This window comes from Meleagris gallopavo, chromosome 9 (assembly GCF_000146605.3).
Source record: "Meleagris gallopavo isolate NT-WF06-2002-E0010 breed Aviagen turkey brand Nicholas breeding stock chromosome 9, Turkey_5.1, whole genome shotgun sequence".
Taxonomy (NCBI): Eukaryota; Metazoa; Chordata; class Aves; order Galliformes; family Phasianidae; genus Meleagris; species Meleagris gallopavo.
Window position 1 is genome coordinate 4,862,745 of NC_015019.2, and position 18,964 is coordinate 4,881,708.

General features: G+C 40.9%; 1 protein-coding gene across 1 annotated transcript in view; it reads right to left on the minus strand.

Annotated features, from left to right (window-relative positions):
* FGF13 (fibroblast growth factor 13) overlaps window positions 1–13,775 on the minus strand; it is a 102,447-nt gene extending 88,672 nt beyond the window's left edge. Inside the window, exon 1 of the mRNA XM_010715216.2 lies at window positions 13,594–13,775. Coding sequence (XP_010713518.1) covers window positions 13,594–13,759 — 166 coding nt within the window. The 5' untranslated portion in view covers window positions 13,760–13,775. The remainder of the gene's footprint in view (window positions 1–13,593) is intronic.
* Window positions 13,776–18,964: the final 5,189 nt, after the last annotated feature.

Below are 18,964 nucleotides of genomic sequence, written 5' to 3' on the forward strand. Positions count from 1 at the left end.
CTGCCAAAAAGCACTTCAGTCCTGACTGGAGGACGTGTCTGTGTCTTCCTCGTGGAAGAGACCTTAGCACGGGAGGACTTTCACTAACACCCATCCCTCAAGGATTTCCTGCTGCCTCGGTCCTGTCTGAAGACTGACAGAGGCATTGCTGGAAGCAGCCCAAAGGCTGCACCCCTCCCTATGGATGGCACTCTACTCCTCCATGGTGAAGCTGCCCCAGGATAGGTGCTCTGCAGCTGGAGCAAATGTAGCTGGGGCTCCCCTACCGAACTCAACACAATTTTCCATTCACATGCCATGCTACTTAACTATATTCTAATGAAATCTGTATGGGTTTCTTCAAATACTTCAAAATTTTGTCCATCTAGAAAACAGAATTAAAATATAGGAATATAGATAAGACAAAGGAAATTTTATGATAAGTGTTAGTGGTTGCAATCATGTTTCAGAGCAATTCCTTTTGAGAGGAAAATATATCACCAGGAAAAGATTTTTTAATGCAATACATGTAAGTTCTTCAAGCTGCACCCTGCTTAATTCCGTGACCAAGGAACATTTATTTTGGAAGTAAGGTTATTAGCAAATTACTAATAGAAAAAAATGGATTTTAATCTCTTGCTTCTCAAAGATGAGATGTCTTTCAAAGAGATATATTTGAGTCAAAGAGCCACACTTAATACTGTAGTCTGGAATAGATTCTGTGGCCTCCATTATTCAGATGATCTAATGTCTTTTCCACTCTGAGTCAGCCCACTCGTAATCCAAAAAGATCTAATCTTCTCAGGCTTGAAATCCAAGAGGAAACTTACTACAGTGCTTTGTGGGTGAGGTGAGCTCTGAACTTCCTGCTGTAATACTCTTCTATGCAGAGTGCTGCTCAGTTCATACACAATTCATGCACAGAAAGATCTTTTTTCCCTTGTTAAATCCCCAGCTCCCACTGCTTAATAGGAGATGTGAACCCACAGCACTTATTAGAAACATGACACTGTTCAGCAGTTTTTACACTTAGTCACAACACCTCTGCATTAATTGTCCTCATCAAGTAGTTTTGCTGCAAAGAACAATTTGACATACAGTGCAGAATCTAATCCGTTCTCTGCATTGCTATTCCTTCATTCACGGTAAGAAAGAAGAGCAGACTTCTGGCTCTCCCTTTATTCAACACTAATAGACTTAATTATAGAACAGAGGCTAAAGAAAAAAATAAAAATCTCCAGACTGTCTGAAGCCGTTTCACATATTTGTTAATTATTAAGGAAGTATGCAGCCCAATTACACCTGACTTCTATTTGCCCTCAGTGCAAAGGAAACTAAAAGGTGATAAACATTCTTAAAATAATAATTTAAGGTCACTGAAAGGCTCCTTCCAACCACTGAAAGGTATCAACGATCTAGCACAAATACGAAACAAACCTATTACCTTAATGAAATCGCATCCTTAAGTGGAAATACAGTGCTCTGGGAATACAGCAATTACTGTTGCAGGGTATCCTACCCGGTCAATAAACGTTGCATCTTTTAAAGCTGAATCCATGCCAGCAGCAGTCAGCAAGCACAACAGCCTCTTCTCCATGAAGGGGACATTTCCCAGTGCTTCTGTTGGTTAATCTTTCAACTTCCAGGCCATGAACTCCTGGCATCCAAGGGGTTAAAAATATGATCCGTGTAAAAGACAAGGAATTACACTCTCATTTTCTGTTGTACTTCAATTTCTTAGCCATTAATTCCTTCATTCATAGTTTGAACTTACTAATTTTAAATTGATGTCATTCTCTCTGCCAAATACTATCGTATCAGAGTGAATGATCTCTGCATAGGTATAAGCAAATGAGGCTAGAGATCTTTATCTGTATTTGTTCATATGCAATATGACTTGAATTTACTGATCGGATATGGATATGGGAACACAGTTTGGGCATTTTTTCATATGAGATGAGCAGTAAAAGAGACCAAGAAAATTCACCGGTTTTCCTATTCTGTCTCCAGTCAATTTTTTTTTTTTTTAGAAGAAATTAAAAAGCTTTTTTTTGTTGTTGTTGTTGTATTTTTTTTGTCCAAGGAAAGAACTTTTCAACCCATGGAAAGCTGCATCTTTGGGTAGATGGGATTAAAAAAGGTGGACTCTGCTAATGGACTGCTAATACAATACAAGGTGGTGGGTTTTTTTTTTCAAAAAGAAAATGGATGGAGTCCTCCTATGCAGAAGGAATATGAAAACTATTTTGGAAGAGAAGGATAATTTTCCGGCTTGGTTTAGATTTTGGTTATTATAGAAAGTAGAGGATGAGATGGCTTAAAATGAGAGACATTTCTACAAACAACAAAATATCTGCCTAGGAAGACTGCAATGAAGATTCGTGCAACTGCTCAGGAGACTTTCACACGGCTACAGAAGCAGCACTGACCTACTCTCACAGTGTCTCAAGCATTAAATATTAGTGATGGATGCCCTCAGCTGCCCTTCCCACTACATGACCGCTAAGCTACATCTCCTCAGCAGAGAGAAGCTCAGGAAGTACAACCAGTAGAGGTCATTAAGAGAGAAACTGACCAACTCAACGTCATCTCACACCCAGAAGCCATTTAGGAATATAGAGTTTAACACCAATTTAGGTTTAGGTTGTCTCAAGTTTATAACTATTCCCAGCTGTTCATGTATCAAGACCAGAAAGCAGAGCCTTTAGGGATAAAAAGAAAAATGCAGAAATTACTTTCTTGGCTGAATTGAGACTCCAAATGGAAGTAATCAATTCATAGCTAATACCTGCTATTCCTTTTGTTTCACAGCTTCCAGATTCGCTGACTTCAAATGAGGCAATGCCAATCTGAACAGGTTATATTAATAGCAAATAACCAGTTCTGTTTACTAAGTGATGGAGAAATTAGACATCAGCTAACCCATAGCCTACAACACTGTTTGTACGATTTTTAAAGACCATAAAGAAGCTGTAAACTATCAATGAATTTGCTCTACTTACCAACTGCAAGAGTCAGTCTTGATCCTTCCATGTACCATCCTGAAGCACATCAGTACAACTGAACTAACTTTTAACTAAAGCTTTCTTTCTAAGCTGACAGCATTTTACTGCATGCTCTTTCCCCAGCCACCTTCTGCCTCCCATATTTCTTTCCCTAGCACTAAACAAAAAGAAGATGGACTTCATAGAGCAAGAATAGACTGAGCTTAGATAATGACTTGGAGGGAAATAGAATGACTGATGAAACACAGGATATACAGAAAGATTGCTGGCGGGGGGAAAAAAATGAACAGAGGTAGGGAGTTTGGCACCTGAACAGGAAACAGCTCCTTGCAAGAGAGCAGGACTAAATATAGAACTCCCCTGCAACACCGAGTTCAGTCACTGCTGCCTTTCAAATGTATATGGTGAAATCTTCGGGGATGTATTGCAGAACTTGGATGATAAATTGACCTGAAGCCAACAACCACTCTCCCTGCCTCCATCCCAGGTTGACTGAAGTCCAATTTTATCCTTAAATAAGAATCCAGCCAAGGATCTATGATGAAAAATGTAAGCCAGCATCTATCTCAACAAGAGGACTTTAAAAGTTGTCAATAAATTAAAAAAAAAAAAAAGCGCCACCGAAAAAAAACTGACTGGAGATTTTTTTTAAAAGATGTCCTTCTGAAACATTAGTTTTTAAAAGGCACCTTTTCAATTCTGTTGAGGCAGTACAAAATTTCCTATAGGAAAGACAAGATCAGGAACAAACCATTCAAGTGCTACTCTGTGGTTTTCCTCAGGTAGCCTCTTAGACAATTCTGTCATTTATGTGTGCTAATTCAAGAGTCCATCCATGAGCAAACCTGATCAGATGCAAGCTATTGGCATTCTTCAGAAGTCAATGTACTTCATTCTTTTTCTTGAGCTGATATCAATTTTCTTGAGCTTGAGGGTATGGAAAACCACGTGTGTGCTTAGGATCCACTGTTTAGATGGATAAACACGGTAGTATTCTCAGAGCTGTGAACGTGGAGTTAGAGAAGAAGCTGCTGTACCCTGAGCTGCTGGTCCACATGCTTGGATCTTCTCAGTGTGACGTTGAACAACCCAAGAAGAGCAGATTGTTTTTTTCTGGTAATGCTGACATAATAAACACAATGTTATTCAAAACAAAGTTACAGCTGCTTAACTAATTCTTTTTTTCTTTCTGTAGAGACCTCTGTCCCATCTTAGTCCTTTCACTTACTTTCAGGTTTCTATCCAGAAGAGTCTTCTTTATACTCATTCTCCTTCCATAACTTGTCATCCCAATCTCTCCTCCATCTTTTTTTTTTTCTTTTTTGCAACTTGCTTTGAATTAAAATTAATAGGAATGGGGTTCTAGCATGTTTCAGCAAATGAAAAGACAGTTTACCCTCTAAAGTGTGCTTAGCAGAAATTACCTACCAACTCATCAGAGTTCTCAGGGTTCCCAATAGTACCAGCCTTCACAAGCTGAGCACCCACTGCCATCATGTCCTAAAGAATGTTCTCCTGTATTCTGCATTTGAGAAAAGTACTATTTACATACAAAATGAGCATCCTTTGGAGAGCATATACAAGTGCCAAAGAAGCAGCCAAGAGAAATCTTTAAAACAGCCTGCTAATTTTTGCTTAGGAAGTTGTCACCTTAAAAGAGGAGTTAACTTGAGAACCTTACAGTGATCTGTTTAGCCTTCCTCAGGTGACTCAGGGCTAATCAGCATGCCTTGAAGGCAGCTTGCTCAACAACCCAGTAGACAAGTGATTTTACATAACCTCCTTGTCTATTATTTGCAGGAAAACTATCAAGGGACAAAGGAATTTTTCAAGTTAACATCCATCCGAGCTTAAGAGAATAGAACTTCCACTTTAGTGGCAACTGCATATCATAAAAAAAAAGTTCTTCAACATCAAAGGAAAGTTTGTTTTGACTTGAACTTTGATGTAACTAGCAACATATATTTTTTATCCATGGCCAGTGTCATACATGTTCTGCCTTGCTCAATCAATATTGTAAGAATTATTTCATTTACCTGAACCATGTGGCATACAGCTAACTTTAGATCAGGAGCATCCAAGACACCTGAGAAAGGACTTCTTCATGTTTCCAAAGTGCACTCACTGAGTTCAAGGAACATCGTGTCATTTGAAGAGAATATAAAGCCACATGCTGATTATACATCTGTAGGTCAGATGTTTACATCTCTTGTAATCTTTAGAGTTTAACCAACATTGTCCATAAGCTTAGCCTTTCAGAAAAAAAGATCTGTCTGCCTCATCTTCCAAGCACAAGGCAGACAAAAACAAACAAGCACATTGGAATCAATACTCAGCAATCACCCGCTCAGTCTCCCTGAACGGGTCGTGCTTGGTAGTACACCTTTCTGTCCTGGAGGACAAGGATTAGCTTAAAAGAAGATGTGCAAATATTTTGCACCATGCTGGAAATATGGTTGTTTTTTTTTTTTTCCCTTAACTAACTATAAGCAAAATCAAAGAATTTGCACACAGCAGGAAACCTTTGTAGATAGATACCAGCGGGCACAAAAAAAAAAAAAGGAATTTGAAAGATTCTGAGAACTGATTTCCCTCAAACTACTGCAAAAGCATTCAGTAATTTTACATAAGCATTCTAGAAAAACTCTGGCCTTCTGCAATCTTTGGACCTCTGTTGTGCTCACTGATGTCTGGATGAACAACTGTAGTTTCTTCAGCTTTGCTGAAGAAAAACAAAGAAAAATAAATGGAGACAATAATGTTATTGCCAAAAGTTACCTGCCTATGCAATCATAAAAGAACACTACTCCACACTGCTGCATATCATAGTAGGCTCACCATACATTTGAATCAATATGTAGCACATAAAGCACATGGAGACCAGACTGAGTTTGAAGTGAGTACCTTTCCAAGAAGGCAGACTTCCCCGAAAGCACAAAGACATGAAGGATGTGGGCCTCTCAGCCAGGCACAAAGCTGGCCAGGCAGGCAGAAATGGGCAGGCAAAGGAAACCTATTTGCCTTCAGGAGAAACATGCTGATGCAACTAGCATCCAATCCTGCTGCACCAGAGGACCTCTTCAGTGTTCTTGAGAACACTCAAGCTGGACCCCAGCAAGTGTCTGTGTGCCATTGTTGAAGGACTGTCTTGTACTGAACTCTGGGAATGTTTCATTATGAATATGGAGGACAAATATACAATGTGCAATAACACAGTTCAGAAAAAGAACTAATCTCCTTATCTTCTAGTGAATATGTTTAAAGGCATTAACAAAGCTCTTCTGCCCCTCTTTGTGTCAACTACTGGGTTCGTGTCTACACCTACTCTGTGTCACTGCATACCCTAAGCTCACCCTCTTTATGGACATCCTTCAAAGTGGACTTCCATCCCCCCGAGGTGTGCAGGATTAAGTTAGCACAATCTGGCTTCAGTGCTAACATACAACTTTTCTTCTCCTGACAATCCTAGAGGTGAGGAGTCCATTAAGACTTTTTGATGAATCCTGACGTTGCTTTGCCTTCACTTCTGTTCATTCAGACATACCAGTTACCAAGGGTTCAGATTGCCAACAGAATAAAGCAGAAAGCCCTGAGTTAGGTATCAGCTGAGCTAATCCCAAAACCAAAAGCTGCAGCATAACGCTCTGAACCACTCAAGCTAGTTTTTGCTGAAACAATTATAACCCTTACACAGCTAGGCATTGGGCTGCATAGATGTGGGACAGCAGCTAGGGGATCTCTGTAGTTTGCTCTCCTGCACCATCCCTAAATGGTTTTGTAAATTATTATCTTGGGAAAGGAACAAACTTTACAGTAGCAGCTAAAAAGTTTAACAACAATTTGTTTCTGGAGCTGTTCTAACCTAGAGCAGCATGAGGAATTGGTGTGTTCTCAATCCAAAGGTCAATATTTAAATACTACTGCCATTACCGCTGATGAAGAGTCGTGCAATAATTATGATGGACCGTGTAGTTGAATAAGGTACAAAGAAGAACCTTTATTATTAATAAAGACCTACATCATCTGATTTAAAATGAGGACAGTTTGAAGAGCAAAGTCTGATGCTTCCTCAGGAGAATCGTGGAGGGGAAAAAATAGCAAGACAAAGGCCTACCTCCATATAAGGAGCATTCTTTGAAGCTCTCAGAGTCCTTTGAAAGACAGGATGAGAAAAGCGCATCCGTGTGACTCATTTGGTCTAAATATCCTACTTTGGATATGCTAAGTGTCAGATACTGTCTCCATAATGAATATTTATTCTGAGATGAGAGCAAAATAGCAAATGTCACAGATAAAACATTTGCCTCTAAGAGCACACAGGCAGGTAAGAGCTCTTTCTAGGTTCTGCTCAGCAACTAGGCCAGCTCCAGTTTGAGAATTAAAATCCAGTCTCGAAATGAAAGTGCTAATGCTGCTCCTAATGCTGTTACTTATGCAAACCTTATACAAACAGCGTGAGAACCAGACCACTGATGCTGAACACCAGCTGAACGCCCCCTCTGTGAGCTGCAGGCCAGACCAGGAAAAGCAGCCGTACATCTGAGTATGAAATTCTACTTCTAGCAGAGAGATGGTGCCTGGGCTACCTTTATTCCTTCTATTTTGTTTTCATCTCTTCTGATAGAGATGTTTTATCAACAATGAGATGCTCCTGCCCAGGGAATAACAATCTTATTTTTTAAATAAGCCACCATAGAAAGAGGTGTTTTCTGTAAGACAGCACACAGCTGGATGTTTAAAGACTAACTGTAGGGCCAACTACTTGTTGAAAAGTAAGTAAAGCGTAGAAAATGAAAAAAGTAGTATAACACGGTGTAAGGGAAAAGCTGAAATAGAAACCTGGTCATGCTGGATGCTTCTCGTGCCCTCTCCCCATCCCTTGTTTTGGTACTCAGCAGGAGGCGAGAGGAAGGCAGGAAGGGAAGGCTGAAGGCAGCTCCGCTGGTGCAGAGCTGCTGTCAAAGAGAGAGATGAAAAACTCGTATTCCAAGTGTAAATCTAAGGAGATGTGAGATTTCCAGCTCTGCACAGCTAGGAGAGTCACCCCCCAAACTCTTCAGAAGATAAAGTTAAGTACTTAACGCTCGGCTGATTCAGTAGGAGTGTTATTGATACTAACACTGATGAGATGTCCAAATAGCTTTGAGAATCAAGTCCTTCGCTTCCTTCTTTCTAATGGGAAACATTAAACTTCCCTTCTTCACAGGAGTGCTGTGAGGACAAGCATGCTCAGCCATGAGTGGCTGTAGCAACAAGGACCATATAAACTAAGGAAATAAGAAAAGAAGAAATCAAATTAGACTCTACAAAGGGGACCTGATCAGACAACTAAACGTTTTGAGTAAATCTTGGATTCTAGTGGAATTACTCTGGATTTGTGCTGCTGGAGCCTGAACCCAAGTGAGGCCCAGACTGAATTCAGGTAAGCTCATTAAACACGTCCCACTCCCTTTGACTCTGCTGGGTTCACTCATATGTTAAAAGTTAATCATGTGCTTAAAGGCTTTGGAGGATCAGGGCAAAAGGGCTCAGCCACTCACAGAACTGAGCTGCTCTGCTTTATGTACTCAGCATCTGAAGAAAATAAGAGTGCTGTTGTCACCACTGCCTCCCATTGCCCTGAAATAGAAGGCTATCATTTAATCACTCGAGCCAAAGTTGGTTTCTCTTTTGGGAGAAAAAGCCATTACAACTGCGGCAGCTTCAGACCTTTGGCTTTTGTGGTCTGTACCACTCCTTTTAGATCATCCTTCATAATAGATATGGTCCCATAGCTGCAGCAGCTCCACATGTATCCAGAGAGACAGAATTTAGAGCTTACTTTCCCGTAGTACTGGACAAGCTTCAGGCACCTCTCACTGCTTCTTCTTGCCAATGCCAGGACTCAAGGCAGAGGGAAAGCCTCGCATTCCCCACTGGAGGACTGAGAGGGGAAGGAGCACTTCCTTATCCAGTGTGTCCTTTCTAGGCAGCTGGTGGTCCTGCTTAAATCCACAGCTGGGCAGACCTGCACAACAGATGCTGAACCCATTCTCGGTGTCTCATGGCCACGTGTGTTGGCTCTGAACACCTCAGACATGACGTGGGCTGTACCTGTGGTTCACATTCCTCAAATCTATTATTCTCCACTAGAATACTAAGTTTTTTCCAGCTCTGAACAATTTATGAAGTTAAAAACCTCTCACAGTTCTCAACGATTCAAAATACAGGTTCTCCTCCCCTTCTTGTTCTCCAAAGCACAGAAATGCACATATATTAATACAATCAAATGAGTGAGCCAAGTTAATTGGCCTGATTTGGTCTGGAAGAAAAAGCGTATAATTAGAGTGCCAAGTACCAGTACTATCAGCAGTGATATAACACTTGAAACACTGAAGGGACATTCAGTATGACAACATGAAGGCTCCTGAATTTCTGTTGGTGACAAAACTGTGTGCACACAAGGTAGGCAGGAAAGGCAAGCTTCCACATTAATGTGCTTTGGTGCCCTACCTCCTCCTCCTCACCCCCCACTCATCCCATCGCTAAGGACCCAGATAACAAGCCATCGTCAAGGGCAACAGCAAAGCTCCTTGCTTCCCATTAGCATCCTTAACATTTTCTATCTAATCAGATTTCCTGGTGGTTAAGGAAAGCTGCCTTTGCTCATTACCAGCTGCTATCCCAGATTTCCTTCTCCCTATACCTAATAGAGACTTCGTGATGCTTGCCTGCTATTTTGTGTAAAAAGGTTACGTATGCCTGGAGGGAGACTAAATGTTACCAAAAAACGTAGGAAAAAGGTAAAAACAAAACAAAACAAACAAACAAAAAAAAACAACACCAAACCACATGAAAACAGAACTGTGGGCAAGAGGCCAAGACTCCTGATTATGTGCCTGTCACTAACCAATGCGTGTTTTTAAAAAACATTTCTCTCATTATTTCCTCTCCTCTGGATGTAATAACACAACTCAAATTAGTTTTCCAGAAGCAGACTTCTTTTTATGTAACCATGTTTTATACAGATAGCAGCAGCTTATATTTAAACTATTTAAGAGAACAAATAGCTGCAAAATGTTCTTCAGACGGCCCTTCTCCTGCTAGCACTGTGTTGCTGGCTTGAGGGAAGCTACAAAAACACCCTGTATGTTGCTGCTGCTTGGATGTAATTGTACACAGTACTCAATGCCCACAGGACCTCGCGTTCAGGTAAGGATGTCTGCTCCTCTTGTTTTATTGCAATTCAGAGATCCACAGCATTGTCAACGGTAGAATGACTTTGAGAAAACAGAGCAGAATGCAGAATGAAGCAGAAGTTCATCTTTTAACTTAGTCCAGAGTATCCTATAGCACTAGGAAACACAGCTTCTTATCTGAACTGTGGCCCAGACTGACATCACCCTGCTGGTTATGGGACCCAAGTGGAATTCCTACATTTTGGGAAGATAATATTGTTTTGATTTCCCATTCTTCCTCTTCTTCCTTCCACATCTATTACTTAAGACAGGCTGTGTTTGCCATAGTCACTGGACCAAGAATTTCTTATACGTCCTCCAGGTCGATATCAAACACACCAATCTTTTCTGCTAAGGGGTACTTGATGCACACAAGTGCTGTGAAAAATGCTGACACTGCAAGCAGGCATGTTGGGTGTCAGGAGAAGAACGAGAAATCAAGACAGGCTACTTTGGGAAAAAAAGATCAATTTTCTCATCCCTTCTCTTGCTTTTAGGAATGGGCTTGAGATACAAGAAATGAGTCCGATGGACCGACCACCTATTTCAAATACCAGAGCGAGGTGCTGTTCAAGTATTTCAGCAAATAGTAGAACATTCCTCAAACACTCCTGCAGAAAGCCCAGAAAATCTTCTACCTGACAGAATCACACGTGCTTAGGGGATCCAAATCCTGAAGTGATAGAAGAGGTGTGGCCCGAGCATTTACCCTACCTGAAGATCTGGTTAAGGGGCAGAGAAGAATTCACCATTAAATATTCAGATGAGTTGCAGTGCTAGAAACACTCAGGAATTGCTATGTGTTCCTATGTCATTGTTCAGCAGGTTAAAAAAAGAAAAGTACATTTTTGTTTCTCTGAAGAGTCTTTCAAGTCTGCAGTGTTTCATGCAACCTCTCATAGGACAATGGCATAATGGAAGTTTCCTGATCGCAACTTGGTTCCTGCACTTTCCAGTACCTTCAAAGATGGGAAAAATGTGTTTTCATAGAAGGCTTAAATATTTTTTTCTCATTTATCCTCACAGCACAACTGAGATATTGACTGCTGGGCTCCCACTATAAAGTATCCAGATAGGGTTTCTGTCAGCTGCTCCATTGGCTCCAATGAACTGTTTCCTGTTTACACTGATAGCACAGTTTGGATAATTTCATTCAGTTTGGATAAATTCATTCAGTTTTTCAGCTTCGTGCCAACAAACCACTGAGGATGACACACAGTCTTTTCAGGAGGTCCAGCACCACTGTCAGCCCATGTACAGATTTCAAAGGAAAAGACCAATGCAGCCCTAGGCAATCTGACTTGCAGCAGAGGCTAAAAGGACACAAACAGATTTTCCTTCTCATGCTAGAAGCGTATTTCTCAGAAACACTTGTATAAATCATGCAACAATAAAAATTCCACTGAAACGATATCCCACAAGTTGGCTGATTGTGGGGTAAGTCAATACGACCATGGCTTCCCCTGTTAGTAATGCAAAATTCCTGGAGGAAAGGAGAAAGGGAAAGGGGAAAGCAAAAGAAACATTCATCCTCATATACCACAGTAAAAGATGAAAAGTTTTCCTCTTAAAACTAAACATTTTCAGTATGATTAACAATACCATATGCCATTGCAGAGGGAATAACAGCTGCTGGAAGGAGACAGTATGGAGATTTATGGAGAACCTAAGAAGAGCAACCGTTGACTTTCAGGCAACAACATGGCAGATCTGATGGTCTCCAGGTCTTCACTTTGAGCCTGTACTTTGCATGCTTCTCCCAGCAGCTCCTGAAATCCTCAGTGCTGAACCAAACCACGTTCCCAGGAGACACACAGTCTGGAGACAAAAGGCCCGGCACAAATCTTCCTGTCCAACATGTCATTAGCACATAACAGGATTTATCCACCACACAGGATCATAGCTAAATTAGTCACCAGGAGAAATCCAGCTCTCAGCATAAGTTCCACTAAAATGACCATCAGCTTCTGCTGGAATTCTACATGAGCACAAAGAAACTGTGAAATACAATATGTGGGTCAATGAGGTGAACTTTGGAGACCAAATCTTTTTGACACAGAGCACATTTTTCTTTAGAGCTCACGTAGAACCTTCAATTCACAACATACCATTTGCCAAGCATACTGAGTACCTTTAGCAGCTCAGCTGTCATCATCTTCCTACAGGATCTTGACATGAACAGTTCTGGGCTCATCATTTACCCACAAACAACACACATCCTGACAGACGATAGGAAATTCATTATATTTGTTAATCCAGAAGAGTGTTATGGGATTCAGCTTTACTCGATGTTTATTGAATTCAGAATTATGAAATCAAAACTCCTATTGAGTCAGCTCCGGGACTGAGAGGAGAATTAGACCCCGTGCTTTCAAAACCCAATTTTAATGTTCGATTGCAATACCACCGAAACAAAAAACCTCCCTCACATCTTACATCAGTGTTTGTGTCAGATTTAATATTTCTGGTGAGGTGAGAAAGAAATGCCATTTTAGCAAAATTTATATGTATTTTTATAAATAAAAACACGTTTCATTTTAACATACATCCACTGGCAGCAGCACCGTTTGTCTGGGCAGAGGCTGGATCTTTTGAAAAAGTTAAAGCCTTGGAATATGAAGCAACAATGAAAAACACACATGGAACAATAAAATATTTAGAAAAATAGAATTAAATTTGGCTTTATCTTATGTACACTAGACCAACAAGTTAAAGACGTGAATACCTCATTAATAACTCCATATTAGTTAACACAGCATGAGAAAAAACCATACCTTTGCTTTCTCTGAAAAGGAAAACATTCTACTCATTTTTTTCTGCTCTGCATGCATTTCATTTTCCAAAATGCAACCAGGCGTGCATTACACACAGACTTCATCCTGCTTTGCCGAAGTACAGCTGCCATGAGCATTCTCTAGCGCTATGCAGAAGCCTTATGGAGTGAAAGGTGTTGGGGGACAAGCTGAATCCGAGCCTAAGTGCCATTACTTTCAGCAGAGTGCAGCTTCAGAAATGTTACTACAAAGAACCAGCTTGGAATTGATGCTGCTTAAGTAGCAATCGATGCTGTTGAAGTAGCAAGCAACTTTTGGCAGCCAAAAAAAGGGCAGTGTGTAATGATGAGAGCTGAAACAAACAAACTTTATTTAAGAAAAAGCAGCGTCATTTTACTTCTCGTCTAGAATGATACCATACATGGCTATATAGCCTCCTGTGATAGCTGAATCAGACACTAACAGGCAAGCAGAGGGGGACATGGAGTGCATCACGCTTCCCGCATCAGTTGCACTGCACTGACACAGGCTGGGAAACACACAGCACACTCTAGGGACATACATGGAAAAAGAAAAAGAATAGAAACAAACAGAACATGGATCCATAGTGCCACAAACCTTCCGGCTCTGTGTTCTCTTTGAGGTGCACTTGCTTCAGTGGGCAGCAGAAGATTTCGTGACACTTAGCACGAAAAGGGGACTCTTTTTTCTTTAATTCCGCAGATTGGATCGAATCTTGCCGTAACATAATGTACTCCTGAGTGCCAGGGGGAGCGTCATCCATAACTGTGGTCACCACATAACAAAATGAACTCAAGTTAGAGCTTGAGGAAAGCAATCCAGAGAATTAAATCAACTACATAACGTCGGGGTTGGGGGGAAGAAAGGAGGGAGAGAAAGGTTTATAGGAAGGAAAATCAAATTTAAAGCATCTCAGTTGTGATGGTAGAGGGATGGGGAAAATATCTACTTTTATATACACTTCTCATAAACATCAACAATTTATATTGCTTCATGCAGCTTGCATTAACAGTAGAATAACTGCTCCAGAAAGCAACACGGTTCTCTCCTAAACCTTTATTCTCCTATAACGCCCCTATCTATTCTGCATGCAGGTTAAGAAACAAAAACAAAGCATGCTGTTGTGGCCTATCCACAGGTCATCTCTATGTTAACACCGCGGAGCAATCATTCCACATCTGCAGGTAACACAGCACCAGCGTATCTATTCCCCAACATAAAGAGATCACGCCTTTATCAGGATATGTAATTACACACAGTTCCTCAGAGCAAGGATAATAAACCACTGACATTTGACTTGATCACCATTTCCAGTGGGTAGAAGAGTAGATGTACAAAGAGAAAGCACATTAATCCTTTTGACAGCTTTCTTGTAAAACAGCAAGACGTTTTTTCAAGTTGATCTTATAAATCAATACTGCCATTAATAACATAAATGATATGCAGTCTGAAGCAGTTTCTGAATGGAGTCAGACCATTAAATGGTAAAAAGATAAAATATAGAGCATACAAAAAGCTCCTGCTACCTCAAAGCATTACATTACTAGAAAGAATTAAAACAATTTTCCACTATCTAAAAATGAAGCCCTAATAACAGAGATAGCAAGGTTCCTCAGTTTGCAGCTTTAAGCAACAAATCACCCCTCAAGAACAGAAATTAAATGCTTTTTAAAAGGACAGTCTGTAACCATTGCTAGTTATTCCTAATGAAATACACAGACACAGAACTAGAGCCAGAATCACACTGAGCTTGTACAACCACGTAGCAAATAAAAGAAACACGTAACTAACCCAAGGAACAAGTAAAAACCTAAAGATCAGAAAAGTAACCCTTGACACTTGACATGCTGGGCTATAACTGCAGAGGTAACAGTGCTATGTAAACATTCCAGATTTAACATGGGTACCCCCAAAAAACTATGAACCTCTTGCACTTTCATTCACTTGATTTTTATTTTTTATCTCCTATGAAGAATGGCATTAGTAAAAGAAAGAAAAAAAAATGTATCTAGGAGATAAATAAGTGATTCAAGCTGATCATCTTTCCACAGTGGGCAGTTACCTTCTTTAAGACCTCAATTAATCCATAGAAGACACTTGGCACCTCGGTGGTTGTCGCTTCATTAGACGACACGCAGTGCCAGTAACACAGGCTAATAATCCACAGAAAAATACAATTAAAAGAGATGTATGAGTTAATAGAAAAGCACCAACGGTTCAAAAAAGAGCAGGAGGTCACTGGAGCACAAGGCCTGGGCTGCTGGATAATTGCTCCTTTAACAACACCAGTTTCGCTTTGGCTGCTTTGAAGGTTACGCACGCGTTCATGAAACACTGACAGCAGCCAAGACGAGCCAAGGACCAACAAGCCCTGATGGGTCTCTCCTCAAGAAGTCACCAAGCAGATGGTGCTGTTGCAGGAGCACACACAAAACCACCAGTGAGCTGTGAACAGTGACACTGACGTCAACGGCATGAGAAGCCTACGGCACGTCCCTCTGACATTTACAGGGATAAAGGATAATGTGCATCGAGAATCACGGGCAGCCAGCAGAGGAGTGAAACGCACAGCCACCTTCTGCCAACAAGCTGGCTGACCTGCAGCACAGCGTGCCCCGCTGTCACAAACAGCCTCGGGTAAGAGATATGGCCCTGGGCTGGCTCCTGGAGTGGCAGAGCCCTTCCGGAGAAGCCCCACTCAGCTGTGGGAGCTGAAAAATTGCTCACAGCACTCACTGCTGTATGGTGCAGGAGCAAAGCAGTACAAACTGTAAAAAAAAAATAATAATAATATGCAGACAGCAGTTATCAGCCACTTAATAGGGTCAATAGGGGAGAACAAGCTACTGGTGATTACCTGCAGCAGGAGTAAGGACCAACTCCAGCTACAACAGTTGCTTTTGGGCAATTGGGTGCTATTGCTCTGAGTTCAGAGGGCTCACACATCTGCAAACCAATTCCAAGCACCAATTCTGTTTATCAAGTGTCTGGCAAAGTGCTTGTCATTATTAGGTAGCTCCATCCCTCTCTCAGGTATTCTCACTAAGACAGGTAGAGGAGATCTAACTCACCCCTTGCCACTCAAACACTGATTACCTGCAGACAGATTATTATTTTTAATGTGAATAAGCCACAAAGAGAACCACACCTCCAACAAATGACAAACATGCTGAAATCGGCAAACATACACTGGGTTACTTGAACACAGGGCTAAAGAGCCCTAATTCTGAGGAATATCATAGCACAGCACTGGTATGTGGAGTAAATACGAGGAATCACAGTTCTACAGAAGTTTAATGCTGAGATGATGAATGGGTAACATAATTGATACCACTGTTTTGACAGGAACAGCTAAAACCTTTTCTTAACATGATGAATGGCCCCAAGTCAGAGGGAGAATTTATGGCAAAACTAGAAAAAAAACCCTAACCCCAAAGCCTCATTTTCCTGCTGTGATGACAGCCAGACACCCTCGTGGAGCCACTGAAATGACAGCTCCAGATATGGGTGCAAGCCACCAATCCACTGAGAAGCTACAGCCACAGAGAATATAAGCAAAAAGCTTTGAAAAGCTGATGTCCATTTCAGTGACTAAAAGTGACCAACGCACAACCATGGAAGGGTCACTGTTCAACACCTGTGAATAAACCACTTGGAAATGGGAGAAATATCATGAAAGAATCTGATATGACTCTGCTAACAACAGAAGCAATTACCCACCCACCACGGGAGGTAACAGACAGTAAATATTAGGGAAGTAACAAACTTGCAAAGCAGGAATTATATCCTGTGCTGTGTGGAGCAAACGACGTTGCTTTTACTCTTTGGCTCCCTCCATTACAGGCTGTGCTAACTGCAGGACCAAGGATATGCTCACATTCTGTGGTGTAACACACACAGACACACACACACACAATTTAGCTTTAAATTTGGGGGAGAAATCACGACGACACTCAACAAGGACAGCAGAAGACCCATGAGAAACCCAGCAGATGCTCCATCATGTGGGTGCTGCCCTCAAGAGCAGTTAGAAGAAACCTCTGTTGAGGAATATCTACATCTCCTTGGCCTTCTTCCTGAGGGCAGATGTGCAGTCATCCTGCCAGGCTCCCACGTCCAGCTATACCTCCATTATCCTTCAGTAGCTGCTCATCCTAACTCCATCCCCATAGGCATGATGCCTCATTTGTCTGCACATCCATCATCTCATGAATCAAATAGGGACAAGACTCAGACACAGGTGATTAAGATACTAATATTCTTAGTATTCTCAGCTGGAAGGTGATAAAAAAAAAACCCACAACTTCACATGTCTTTATTATTATTATTTTAATATTTTTTATTATTTTTTTGTTGTTGTTGTTATTTTTGGTGGGGAGACTGAAAACACAGCAACTATGAATATAGGAAAATAATCTGTTCAGTAGTTGGCATAAGATAGCTGCAGTAACCATTATGTTCCCTACAAGGAAACATTTAACTTGCTAAATATCATTCCTGAGTTTTTAAAAAATGAAAATAATTACAATAATAAAGGCTTACTGACATCAAGCGAGCATGAAAAAAAAGCTCCTTTCTTCCTATAAAGCTTGCTGAGTGAAAGGAAAGCCATCTCTAAGATGACTGCCAGCACCAGGATGGCTTTTCAAGATAAATTCAAACATGTTTACATTATATAATCACACCAGCTAAATAAACTTTGCTGGTTTACGTCTTCCTTTTATGTCCAACTTCATTTCGGGACACTGCATCTAGGATCGCCAGAAACATAACACCAAGCCTGTCCATAGGCCTTGACTCTGGTTTCAGCTGAACAATCTGTAATATAATTCAGAGTTTAACAAAGCTGCAAGGAAGCTTTCTTTTCCTCCTAGTTTTCACAAGCACTGGTTTCAGCTCCGCCAGCAGAAGGCTGTAGCAGCCATAGAGCAAATCTGTCTGAGCTCCCAGGTAAGAGAAATCTCCATGCTCCTGTCAGGTTTAGTGGGCAGTATTGGTGGTAGGGGGACAGTTGGACTACATGAACTTAAGAGGTTTCTTCCAACCTTGCTGATTCTATGACTCTTTCTGTACTTGTGACAAAGTTTAACACAATTTTTGTGCTTCTGTGGACCAATGTTGACTTCCCTCCCTGGCCTTCCAAGTCATTACCAGATAAATGACATTCCTCCTTCAGATTCCCTTGCTTTTCTTATTCTCTTTTACAATGCCAGCCAAAGATGCTCATACTTACAGATTACTATAATACTTAATAGATTACTGTTTCTAGCATTTCAGAGAGACTGAAGCCAGAGCTCTACACTCCACCTTCAACACGATATTTGAGCGCCTCTTAAATCACGCATCCAGAAACAGAATAAAAATCCCCTCATTGGCACAAGGGAATAAGTTGTAACAACAGCAACAATAAAAGCATTCTCCCAACACAACTCTTTTGGAAGGACAATACAAAGGGCAGCAGCACACGCCAGTGATGCTCACTGAGCATCTCCTTCATCCTCTGCGACCCACAGAAATGAAAGAAGGGTCAGGAGGAATGTGACCACAGCCTCTGAGGATGGTTAGATCTATGTAGGATTATTCCCTCCCCCTCCCCTTTTTAGGGAAAATATTAGGATATTAAGTTGCTTTTGGCTCTTTGTGAGGACAAACCTTACAAAATCCTCCTAGCTTGCTTAAATCAGTGCATGCAGTACAGGGAGGAAAGAGGAATTTTTTTTTTGTAATACCACTTCCACATTGAAGCAGCTGGTGAAAAGCTCTCAAGTATATACCTGAGAAAAAGAACAAGTGCAAGAACAATTTCCTCTGCCTCTTTTCATTTGTGCTTTGTTTTCTCCCTGCTTTATTCCAGATGAAGATGTGATTTCTGCTAGGTATCTGAACATCATGAATTCGGGGCACAAAAATCCTTACAAGTTAGTAAAAAAAAAAAAAAAGAATTTCTATTCTGAGGTTGTGTTACACA